Source organism: Protopterus annectens, chromosome 10.part0 (genome assembly GCF_019279795.1).
Source record: "Protopterus annectens isolate FY-2018-M chromosome 10.part0, PAN1.0, whole genome shotgun sequence".
Classification (NCBI taxonomy): Eukaryota; Metazoa; Chordata; order Ceratodontiformes; family Protopteridae; genus Protopterus; species Protopterus annectens.
Window position 1 is genome coordinate 36,442,394 of NC_056744.1, and position 13,886 is coordinate 36,456,279.

The following is a 13,886-nucleotide window of genomic DNA, read 5'->3' on the forward strand; positions in this document are numbered from 1 at the left end:
CCATTCTCCCCAACTGCCCCATAATGGGTAAGTTGATATTGCATTTACCCTTGCTTTTGTGGCCAAAGTCATGGATGAATAGGGTCTGAGGAAGACCAGTTAACTTACCTGATTAATAAAAAAGGAAGTAGAACCCCCCCCCCACACACACACACACACACACACCCAGCTCCATGGATAAAGCCTGACTATAACCTAAATAACCCAGGATTGACTAGCAACCCAGGCAATGAAGGACCCAGCTGGAAATGCTGGAAGTGAGCAGGTGGTGCTAACATGGGCATCATTTGGGGAGGGAAACAGTCCAATCTGCTGTAAAGCATACATCATGGAGCTTAATGGCTGGAGATATATGCTGTGGTTACACAATAGCCTCCCATAGGGATGGAACATGTATGAGAGCATTCCTGCACATGCAGGGAGTGATGAAGGGGTTAGCAGACCCTTGTGAATGCAAGTATGTACATTATCTTCAAGGGAGGTTTAGGATATAATATAGAAATTCAAGCCTACCATGGATAACAGGGTGTGCATGCAAAAAGAGAACACAGACAAAGGAAACAGAGTAAAAGTCAGCAAAAGAATTCAAAAATGCATGTGACAGACATGTGGCAGTCATAATGAGAGGTAGGGGGAAGAAAAAAGGAAAAAAAAAGCAAAACTTATACAGTAGAAGGGACAGGGGCAGACTATGCAAACTGTGTGGTACATATCTGAAATTATATATATATATCTGTTTCTTTGTCACAGAGTTGCACTCACCAGTACCTTTGCATATTTGCATATTACAATATAGATGTTTCACATTTCCTAGAATCCTAATTTCAGTGATGGACAAATAGTGGTGTCAGTCCTACAGTCAAAGTTAGCAGGATTGCTTTGTCAGAACCAGTTGTTTAATTTGCTGATTAGTGAATCCAGCATGGAGTCATGGCAGCAGAATATGTCATCCTAACCTGGTCAATGTCTTTGTTTTGCTAGGCATATAGACAGACTACACATGTGGAAGTGACCCAGCAGGGTCACTGTAGATGTCAGTAAAGTCATTGTCTTGCCCTTCAGTCTATGTTCCTGGTGAAACTAAGAGGAATAGTACCTAGGAAGCTAACTGTGCAGGTTGGTGGAGAAGTAGATGGAAAGCAAGATGCAGATGGTCACAGTAAGAGGAGCACTCACAAGTGAAAAAACAAATAACTTATGTGGGGGCCAGTCTTATTAACATGTTCATCTCTGACATCACACAAGGCATGAAAACATGAATCAGCCTCGTTGTTGAGAGCACCATGCATGGACGGGGATTAAATTTTATGTGGATGTGAACCTAGTGAGAGAAGATGGCAGAAGCAGAGGTTGCATCCTCCAGGGACAGAAGAGTTAGAGCAATTAGTTATTTAACCAAAAGCTGAAACAACTGAGTGTCTCTGTACTCTTAAGCTAAACCCTGTGATTAAAACTGCCAAAAAACAATTTATCCATAATGTAACAGTCTTTAGGTTCACTCCTCAAAAAGTGATGCCTGACAGCTTTTCTTTTGCTCCCTCAAAATCAGTATTTTTAGCTCTATGCTCAGCTAATTTAGCACACTTTTGTAGGCATAACTGGACTTTCTTGGCATCAGGATGTACACTGTTGGCAAAATCCTGTAATTAGTTGCTTCAGAGACTTTCCAACAGACATACCCTATTTATGGAAGGCAGCTGTTAATGATGACATGTAGCTGACTGCCATTGCAGGTGAGATGCAATCATATGTCAATCACAAGTGTATCAACCTTGTTTAGTACTTGTGTGTGTGTATCCAGGGGTACAGTATACAGGGAATAGGACAGCATGACATATATCTTTTAGGATCTCATTAAGCCATAGTTGGATTACTGTGCATAGTTTGGGAGATCCTACAGGGAGAAAGAGATCACACTAACATGGGGACTACAACGGCACCCAGAACAGAGATAATTATGGAAAGAATGCTTTATGAAGAAAGGACCTAGGGATCTGACTTAATTTCATTTAATAAGAAGTGAGGATGGCCAATAACAAGAGATACAGTGGGATTATTCTGGGAAGGAAAAAAAATAAAGACAGAGCAGGAGGAAGCTGGCATACCAACCAGATTAAGATGCATTGTTTCAGTGATATGATGGTAAATAGTTTGAATGAATTGCCATACTGGGAGGCAGAGGTAAAAAAATTTGAATAATTTAAAAAAGACTGGTATATCGACAGTGAGTGGAAGGTTAGGGGAGGGCAGCTCCCTCTTCTAACATCAGTAATTAGGTCGGTGTACCAAATACATTTACAATCTCCTGCTGCTGGTATTTTATTATATAAAGTCATCCTCTGAAATCTTTCATTCATAATCTTGATTACTGCAATAGTCATATACTCATGGACACAAAAGATGTTCACGCATACAGACACACACACACATGCACACACACGCACACACACACACACACACACACACACACACACACACACACACACACACACACACACACACACACACACACACACACACACACATACACACACATAGAAATGTAAGATATGTACAAAACTGAATGTTTGCAGCTTTACTGTTCATTATTTTATTAATCTTTATTAGTTATTGTAAGTACAAAACAATGCAGTTGTTCTACAGTAAAAAAGCATACAGATCTGTTTTTCAAAAAACATAATACAGCATAATTTGCCAAGGCTAGAACATCATGAAAGCACCAGGTGTTATTAACTGCAGCAATGAGTAAATGCTCTCACTCATATGGCTACGTCAACATGCATAGCCACCATATAAGTTCAAAGAGCATGAGAAGGGCAAAAAGATCATTCGCTAATAATCAATGTTGTCAGTAAAACTTCTCTCTCACACTTTCAGTCATGGAAGCATTTAAGTCAGTGCTGTTTAAAAAACAGGCTTCACAAAATATAGTGAAGTGTCATGACAATGCAGCTAACAATCAGAAGACAAGCCAATGTATAAACTTCTACATCTTCTATGTGTCTTCCATTTGCTCTAAAGTTTATATTAACACTAGTTGTTTTATCTGCAGCCAGCTTGGCAGTTTAAATGCCTTAAATTGTTACTGCAAGGCAGTTACTCTTTTTTTAATTCCTTTTAGTTACACCATCAGAGTGTAAACATGCATGTATAAGAGCCAACATTATCACACTGCTTTTCAAAAAGATTTTTCCAAAACTTGATTGAATGGTACTGTCTTTAGAGATACCTATAAATAGGTTAGGAAATCTATTAATGTTGACAAAGATGGGGCCTTTCAGTCAGTCTAACTTTATTTACATTAGGCAAGGACTTTTGAAGTAAGAATGCAGACAGATACTCCCTTGAAGATTGCATGAATATTTATACTCTCTTGCTGATTCTTTTGTAAGTTACACCTCCAGCCGACACGGTCTGAAACAGAAACATAAAACATCTTAAATTATGTCCAAGGACTGTGAGTGATGATTCTAGGCCTAAGGCCACACCTTGCAAAAACATCCAATTAAGTATATAGGCAAAATGAAGCAAGCCAAGTTTGCAAAGAACAAGTTCAAAGAGAAAAACTGTGTTCTGAAGGAACATTTGAAGAGTATTTCTTACTAGAGTGACCTACAGTTGCTTACACTCACACTTGGCAAATAACTCAGGTGAGTAACTCTATGCAGAACTACCAATTGCTCAAAATTTTACTGGAACTTTTTTCACATGTTTTTACATGCCTAATTGTGCCCTAATTGTGGCCTGCATAACAGCTAGGGCTTGCAGTCCACACCAGTGGCTGGCACTAGGCTGGTGATGTTAACTGTGACAGTGAACCAGACTGGACTATCCATGTAAGTTTATTTTTGTTATGCAGTGAACTCACAGTTCTGGTTACATGCCTTGTTCAGACTTGCACAGAATGCAAGGTGAGACAGAGAAAATAAAAAAAAAACAGGACTCCAGGATAAAACTCAGCAGCAGAACAAAGCTTTAACATTTTCAGCTATACTGCCTGACCAGGTTTCTGCAATATTAGCCTCTTCATGTTTTGGCTATGGCACTTGATTAACAACTGATGTATAATGCCCACTGAAGGAGAGGAAGTGTACTGGCTGTATGTCTGTGTGTGTAAATGAGTATCTACCTGTTATGTGATTCATACACCAGTATCATAAATAATCTCAACAAATTAGTAACAGCCTGCAGCATGCTTTTATTGAAAATGTATTCCAGTTATAATACAAGGATAGCTTGTATATATATATATATATATATATATATATATATATATATATATATATATATATATATATATATATATATATATATGTGTGTGTGTGTGTGTGTGTGTGTGTGTGTGTGTGTGTGTGTGTGTGTGTGTAAAAAAATCCTAAACAGTACAGGGTATTTTAATTTTAATAAACACACAATAGAATCACTTTTTCCAGTACTATAAATTTAAATTCATGTCTTGGATTTTTCAGAATAGATTTAGGCAGAGCGTTAGTTTCTTTTTTCTTCTTTATTTTGTAAAGGTGTTCATAAACCCTATCTTTTAATTTACGCTCTCTCTTACCAATATAATACCCTAGACATGACATGCTGCATACACTACTCCAGAAATCTCACAGTCAAAACTACCTAAAACTCTAAACAAATGTGTATTAATAACAAACTGTTTACCAACATATATATATATTTACAGTGGGAACATCTTCCACATTTATTAATTTTGGGAAACTTAGTAGCCCTACTTCCTTTACTAAATCCTTATACAATATGTTTCATGTTTTTTTCCTCTTTCATATATTATAAGAGGTTTTCACCAATTTTCTCTGAAATCTGCTTTTCTTCTTTTAAAATGACCCAATATTTTTTGTAAAATCCATTTAATAGCATCACTGTCTATGTTAAACATCATAATAAATGATTTTTATAACAGTTATTATGGCTAGAATTCATTATATTTGGTTCAAAACTTGAATCAGAACCTAAACTAGTGTTCAGCATTGCTTCAGCCTCACTCCCTTCAGTCATGTTAGAATTTAGAATTGGAACAAAAAAGTTCCGTTCTCTTTTATTTATAAGTTCGTACATGAGATTTTCAATGAAATATATTAGGTAACCCCCCATGCTAAACATTTTTACAAAAGCATAAGTTCATCAGGAAACTGATCAAATAGAGTGCTCATTTGAGCTGCCTTTATAAACTGCCCTTTTATGACCCCCTCGCTTTTTGGTGTAAGGGTGAGCAATAGAAAAATGCAAAAAGGCATTTGAATAGGAAGGTTTCCTATAAATTCTTGATGTAAATCTCCTATTTGTAACATTCTTGGTTAGCCAAACATCTAAACAGCAATACTATTTTCATCCAATTCATGGGTAAATTTTAAGAAATCAGTACAATGATTAATATACTCCAAAAACGGTGGGACATTCTCTCTGTCATCATCCCATACGATAAATATGTCATCCAAATATCTGGTATATAATTTGCATGATTTTATAAAATCAGTTTTGAACAAGTAATTCTTTTCCCATTGAATCGTAGTGATATTTGCAAATAGGGCACCACAGGCAAATCCCATTGCCACTCCCTTACGTTGTAAATAGTATTTTCCCTCAAATATAAGGAAGTTATTCTTTAAGACCATATCCAGTAGTTCTCCATAAAGATTAATCTTATCCTGTGGAATCCCCTTCTCAAATAAAAATTCAGTAAACTAATCAATACCTAATTGGTGTGGTATTATTGTATAAAGATCTTTAACATCTATAATCATGAAAATATAATTTTCCTTATGTTCAAGCCTATTAATCCTATTCAAAAAGTCCCAGGAATTCCTGCAGACTTGTACTTCTTGAGAGACTAATGCTTTTAGATTTTCATCAAAAACTTTTGCACAAGGATGATTGATAGACCCCTTAGCATTGACAATAGGGCGCACTGGGGGGGGTGTTGTATATTTTTTATTTTTATGTATGCTTGGCCCCAACAAAAGGGGAACCCACATTAAAGAACTTATATTCATCAGTACTACTTTGTTTTTGAATAAACATGTCAGTAATAGTGTTTCTAATCCTCCTATATGCAATACTTAACTCATTAAGGAACACATTAGAATATGTATCTTTGGATAATATATTGATCATCCTACCCAAATAATCATCCTCCTCCATAACAACTAGCCTGCCCCCTTTATCAGGCTTCATAATTCTTATGTTATTATGCTTCATATCCTCCAATGTTTATGCTCATTTAAAGTTAAATTATTACTTTTATTAGAATTCTTGCATTTGTTTGATTTCTATGGCTGCATGGAGACTGACCAGTTCATTATCCCAACCTGTGTTCCAGGATGTGGATGTAAATGAATTACAGCAGATGGATGGTAATTTAACTTTGTTGATTCAGCAACTAACACAATGTTTGGATGATATTTCTGTGCCTTGTGCCTCTTCTCAGGATGGAAACGGAGGCGAGGCACCATCAGACTTATACCTGAGGAGGATTCTTAGTACACCAAATTCTTCTAACATACCTAATGTGATGCATTTTACTGGTGGATGAAATACCAATAATCTCCCAGTATTGCAAGAATGGCTCCATGGTGATATTAATTTTATGGAAATGCAACAACAGAATAATTTAACACTGGTGGAATGACTGAGTGAATATGATTATAAATTACTCAAGGTTAAGAAATTGCAACTTGAAAATACTTATTTTGCTGAGTCTGTTAAAGCTAATATTCTACCAAAGGGTCTCAGTATGTGGCAGTTCCCTACAGGCTTAATTACTGATTCATTGCTCCATAACGAACAACTGAAAATGTTCAAATGTCATGGGTGTGAATATATGGAGCTTTTAATTAAGAATACTAGCAAACGTATTGACGAACTTATTGCTGATATTAGTTGTCTTGACAGTTTGATCACTTGTGACTTGCTGTTTGAACAATATAAATTTGAGTTTACATGTATTTTTAACATTGATGAACAGATACAATCTATTCGAAGTAGAAAGATTAAAACATTGGAACATTATAGGTGGGGCTATCTTAATAATAGAGCCTACCCAAATCTGCCTACTTCACAAACTTGGGGCACTAAATTTAACAATAATAACAGAAGCTTTAACCAAAGGGAACCAAATTCCAAACATCAGGAAAATACCAAGACTGTTCAACTCAATAATTTCATAGACCCTTTAGAGTATCCTCCACTGCGGTGGTCAGAGCAAATCAGGAAGAGACAGAACCACTAGACAGACCAATCAAAAACAAAGAACTTTGATGAACATCCACAGAAGGGTTACCCAAGGTGGCAGAATCACAGACAGAGGAATATGAATTGGAATTAAATCAAGGAGATATTCCTTCCAATATAAATGACTCTGTATGTAATATTATCAAGAATAGGAACAGAGACTTTAATGTTTTTAATTTTCCAGCTTATCCAGTTGATATGGAATGTGAAGATCTTTTTTCTCAGGATTTAATTTTTGTACCATCTAGTGATGCTCATATTGTCTGTGTTCTTATGAACCTCAAACAATATGTTAGAAAATGTAACTTTAATATTACTTTTAATTACTTGGTTATGGCTATAAGTGGTTTGAGGATTTCAAGTACTTATAATCCCCCTATTCATCCAACTCTACAGCTTTTTGAAAACATTTGAGAGTTGGACATTCATAATATTTTGAAATCAAATAAATGCAAGAATTATAATAAAATAATAATTTAACTTTAAATGAGCATAAAAAATTAGAGGATATGAAACATAATAACATAAGAATTATGAAGCCTGATAAAGGGGCAGGCTAGTTGTTATGGAGAAGGATGATTATGTGGGTAGGATGATCAATATATTATTCAAAGATACATATTCTAATGTGCCTCTTTATGAGTTAAATATTGCATATAGGAGGATAAGAAACACTCTTAATGACATGTTCATTCAACAACAAATAGGTATTGATGAATATAACTACCTTAACGTGGGTTCCGCTATTGTTCCGATTATTTTCGGGGTGCTGAAAATTTATAAAAAATATACAACATCCCCCAGTGGCCCCCATTGTTGATGCCAGGGGTATATCACTCATCCTTGTGCAAAATTTCCTTATGAAAATCTAAAATCATTAGTCTCTCAAGAAGTACAAGTTTGCAGGGATTCCTGGGACTTTTTGAATAAAAGTAATAAGCTTGAACATAAGGAAAATTATATTTTCATGACTACTGAAGTTAAAGATCTCAAACAATAATACCACACCAATTAGGTATTGATTGGTTTACTGAATTTTTATTTGATAAGGGGATTCCACAGGATAAGATTAATTTTTATGAAGAACTATCAGATATGATCTTAAAGAATAACTTCCTTATGTTTGAGAGAAAATAGTATTTACAATGTAAGGGGGTGGCAATTGGTTCTGCCTGTGGAGCCCTATTTGCAAATATCACTGTCATCCAATGGGAAAAGAAATATTTGTTTAAAACTGATTTCAGAAAATCATGTAAATTATATACCAGATATCTGGATGACATATTTATCATGTGGGATGATGACAGAGGAAAGATGTTTGGCGTTTTCGGAATATATTAATCATAGTACTGATTTCTTAAAATTTACCCATGAATTGGACACAAAGAGTATTGCCTATTTAGATATTTGGCTAACCAAGGATGTTACAAATAGGAGGTTTACATCAAGAATTTATAGAGAACCTACTTATTCAAATGCATTTTTGCATTTTTCTAGGGCTCACCCTTACACCCAAAAGCAAGCGGTCGTAAATGGGCAGTTTGTAAGGACAGCTCGAATGAGCACTCTATTTGATCAGTTTCTTAATGAATGTATGCCTTTGAAAAAAATGCTTAGCACAAGGGATTACCCAATAGATTTCATCGAGAATCTCATGTACGAAGTTATAAATAAAAGAGAACGGAACTTTTTTGTTCCAATTCTAAATTCTAACATGACTGAAGAGACCAAGGCTGAAGCAGTGCTGAACACTAGTTTAGGTTCTTATTCTAGTATCAACCCAAATATAACAAACTTTAGCAATAATAACTGTTATTAAAACTTAATTTATTATGATGTTTAACATAGATAGTGATGCTATTAAGTGGATTTTAGAAAAAAATGGGTAATTTTAAAAGAGGATAACCAGATTTTACAGAAAATTGGCAACAAGCCTTATAGTATATAAAAGAGGAAAAAACATGAAAAATATTGTAGAAGGATTTAGGAATCCCAACATTAATAAATGTGGAAGGTTTTCCCACTGTAAACATATATATATATATATATATATATATATATATATATATATATATAGATATATATATTGGTGAACAGTTTGTTATTAATACACATTTGTTTAGAGTTTTAAGTAGCTTTGACTGTGACACTTCCAGAGTAGTGCATGCAGCATTATGTCAGTTATGTCCAAGGTATTATATTGGTAAGATGGAGCATAAATTAAAAGGCTGGGTGTATGAACACCTTTACGAAATAAAGAAGGAAAAAATAAACTAATGCTCTGGCTAAACATATTCAGAAAAATTCAGGACATGAATTTAAATTTATAGTGCTGGAAAAAGTGATTCTGAGTCTGAAAGGAGGACCTTGGACTTTAATTTTAGAGAAGAGGGAACTTTGCTGGCTGCTGTGACTTAACACAGCGAGTTGGCCCAGTTTAAATGAACAAACCTCTATTGTGTGTTCATTGAAATCAAAAGTACTCTGTACAGATATATATATATATATATATATATATATATATATATATATATATATATATATATATATATATTTTTTTTTTTTTTGTGAAAGCACTTCTAAGTCTGTGAATGGAGATTTTAAATTCTGAAGTGTCTGTAGTCATGTTATATAGGTTTTAACTGTAGCAAACATGCTCTTTAATTTGTAATTTTTTCTTTGTGGGCTTGGCTGTCAGATGATTTTTTAATATGATTAAAAGGTTCTATATAAGCTTTCCAGATTTATAATGTTTTATCTGAAGAAGTTTTATCATTAAAACGAAAACACTTATCTTCCGATACTTTTGTGTTATAGCATTTATTCTATACAGTCGGAGTCTGTACATTTTAGCATTTGTTTTCTCATTTATGCTTGTCTGTAGGTACCATAATGTGGTCACTTCACTAAATCTGAAAGACAGAAATGCTCTAGACTGTATTATGCTGCAGTTACTGCACAGTATGTTACCCTTTATGGTATACCAATGAGAGTATGACTTTATTTCATTTTTTTTGTTTGTTTTGTGGTGCTGGGGGCAGTGGTGCTCCTTCGCCATTGTGAGACTTGTCACTTAATCCCAGACCTTCTGCTGTGCATATATTGTACCATCTGCATATCATTCTGAATGATTGTTAATATGTTACACCAAGGCACAACCCGATGGCACTTTTACAATACTATTAATTAGCTTTTGAAATTGCCAGAATAAATGCACGACTTGCATAGTTTACAGCGCATACTTTATTTCTGATTCTCATCTAGTATCAGTTTTTAATGCTTCTTACCAACCCTACTCCTTTCACTAGTTGTTTGGGAATGTGGAATATTATTTAAAGCTAAGAAAGAAGATCGATCTGTGAAATGGCTTTCAACTACTTACATTTTTTTATTTTCTACAGCCTAGTTTCTCGGCATCTCTGTCTGCACCGTGTATCGTGGCTTAGCCTGTATTTTGTCATCTTGGAAGTTTTAAATAAAACAACTTTTAATTTCCCTGCACAGTTATTGCTTTTAACAACATGTCTTTATGATAAACCATCCAAACCAAGCATGTACTTGTCTTACCTGGTGCTGCTTTGTATATCCACGGCACAAAAACAATTTATGGATTTAATAATTTTAATTCCTTCAAACAGCATTCATAACACCAGGAATAATAAGCTAAGTATGTTTATAGTGGTAATCTATAGCAGATATAAACTACTGTGGTTTCTGTGTTTTGGTTAAGAGGTTACAGACTTAGTGGTCCAAATGCATAAGTCAAGCATGAGTAAATCCCGTAGTATCCCACCCCACTGCCATGAATTATTGCTGTTATACAAGGTGTTTTAATATCAGATCAAAATCATGATCTGTGTAATTAGTGATAGGTTGTCTGTGCTTGCATGAAACATAAAAGGTTTTTACCCAGAATACACAAGGCAGTACTAAAACTAGTAACCATTCTTGAGTTGACTGTGACCCTGACAGGACACACATAACACTGTGATATAGGACAATATGTAACTGTATGGAAATTAATTCCAGCAATTTTATAGAAACCAAACCTGGTCTCAGAAGTGTCCGTTGTCCTAAAACATTGCACAAAGCATTACACAAGTTGATGCTTAAGAGTATATTTTATGTAATACTGAACCAAGTGCAACACTGTTTCTTACTTGAAGACGGCTAATATTGCTTGTTCCACAAGAGTTCACACTAATTCATAAAAATGTCAGTAATAGACGAAAGCTTCTTTGCCATTCTGTTTTGGACTGATAGATGTGCCACATATCTTTCTTAGTCCTCATGGGTAAAGCTATAAATCAGCTCTTAGCATCATATAGTGACCAAAGTAAAGTAAGATGAGAGATGCTTCTCTTGCATTGTAGTTCATTTGATTATTGTTTTATTTTCATAGCCACAAAGAAACAAGAAAATAAATTAAACACAACAGTGATATACAATTGAACTTACATCTATGAGCTTGTCACCAGACAGCTCGGAGATGGTGGTCACTCCTTTCAGTACAACTACCAACTTGTTACCACCTTCAAGATTTGCCACTGCCTGTAAATCAAGAGCACAGGAACATTTATCAGAAAAATGGTGAATAAAAGTCATTTGAAAAGTGACTGAATCGTTTAAATAATGTAAATAACAATGTGATTACTAATATATTTGATTTTTTACAGATTTGCAGAAGCATTTTAGTACCTTTAGGCTTTCATAAGTTTCATCTTAATATACCATAAAACATGAATTCTGCCTTCCTTTTCATTTCACTTAATGATGGGTTCACACACCTAGGCAGCAAGACATTTCTCTGTAGTACATTTGGTTGCAGACACATGACTGAAGTAAATTCAGTTGCAGAGAAATATGACTATTGCGGGTTCCCTATAGGCAAAGAGAAGCACTCACTGCCATGCCACAGCTTTAATAATCATATACATGGGGGCCAAAGAAGTAATGAGTGTTGTGCTCAGTGTACAGTACATGCTTATGTAACTACAGCATGTAGAAGTGTGCTGCAGCATGGAGGAAATCCTGCATGCTTCTGTAATCATGTTTGTCCTCCAGTATACATTTTAGGTAATGTTCCCTAAACACTGTGAAGGGTGTAATGGTCCACACACACTAATTATAAAGTCACTTCCCATTGTACACTGCATTTTAACTCCCACTGACATGGCCACCAACTTGCTGCTGATGCCTGCAATTCTCCCTGCTATCTCATGTTGTCTTGGGAGCTATGGACATCATTTTCCCCCAGTGCATTTGGTTGTTGAAGATGAAGGCATGGCACCATATTCTTTTCTTTGCCCACAGGGAATTTGCAACAGCCATATGCTCTACAGCTGAATATCACTTTATCCATGTGGCCCCAACCAAATGTACCACAGGGAGATGTTTCAATGCCTAGGTGCCTGAACCCCTTAATAACACATGCCATTCCATAATGTGCCATTCATCATGATTTGAACTTGAAAATGCATATGTGCTAACTCCACCCCATAATAAGCTGTTTATCAGTCCTGGCAATGCATATGTTCTAACTCCACCCCGTAATATAATGTTCATCGATCCTGACAATGCATGTGTTCTAACTCTACCCCATAATATGATGTTCATCGATCTTGACAATGCATATGTGATAAACCCACCCCATTATATATACTGTTCATTGATCCTGACAATGCATATCTACAAAATATAAAGTAAGTGAAGACACTTAGGAAAACGTTAATAAAATAGATAGTTCATTAGTTCCAAAAAACATCTCACTCTGCCATACTATACAATATGCAGGAAATCTGTGGACTAATTTAATCAAGCTGTTCCTCTTCTTGTGTGCAGAATCAGCCTTGCAGCTCTGAGCACAGCTGCTTGGATATCATGTTCTGCGGTTCATATTAATATTACCATTCCAGTCCTTAATAGAAAATAAACTGTAAGGGTTGGGGACTGGCATAATGGTTAAGGTGTAAACCTCACAGACACAAGGTGCAAGGTTTCATTGTCACCTTTGAGGAAAATTGACAAGGCTTAAAATGACCCATAATGGCAGCGAGCATACCTATAAATCTCATGGATACTTACAGAAACACATTTAAGTGAAGAAAGGAATTAAAAAAAAACACTAACATCATGAGAGCTCATGACATACCTACACAGCTCTGAAGTACAGCATTTCACTTGCCTTTCTCAAATATTGTGACTTACCCGTACTTTCTCAAGATTTATCATTTCAAACTCTGCCTCTTCCCCAATAGTGAAGTTGTTTGTTATAACATGCGCACCAGTTGTGACAACGATTTTGAATGTATTACCATTCTGCTGAATTTCTGTGATGCTCTTCAGGTCTTTACCTCTCTCAATCAAGTCATCAGGTAAACCTGTGGGAGACAACAAAGGCAATAAGACCAGGTCATGATTCCCATCCCATCCCGTCCCCACCTACAAAATGCATGATCTTGACTTCTTGTATTTAAATTTCAACGTGATATGATAGGATTGTGAAACAAAGCTGCTTTATAATAGTCAGTGTATTCTTCTGCATGAGGCTATGGGATACACCAATGATTAATTGATCACATGGCAAAACACAGCATTATGGAATGAAGTCCAGGTCAGATATCTATTCTATT

At 35.4% G+C, this 13,886-nt stretch overlaps 1 protein-coding gene across 1 annotated transcript in view; it reads right to left on the reverse strand.

Moving 5' to 3' along the window:
• Positions 1 to 2,640: 2,640 nt before the first annotated feature.
• LOC122812772 (fatty acid-binding protein 1, liver-like) overlaps positions 2,641 to 13,886 on the reverse strand; it is a 28,100-nt gene continuing 16,854 nt past the window's right edge. The window contains exons 2-4 of the mRNA XM_044084846.1: positions 13,462 to 13,634; positions 11,713 to 11,805; positions 2,641 to 3,414 (exon numbers count right to left, since the gene is read on the reverse strand). Of these exons, the coding sequence (XP_043940781.1) occupies positions 3,364 to 3,414; positions 11,713 to 11,805; positions 13,462 to 13,634 (317 nt within the window). The 3' untranslated portion in view covers positions 2,641 to 3,363. The remainder of the gene's footprint in view (positions 3,415 to 11,712; positions 11,806 to 13,461; positions 13,635 to 13,886) is intronic.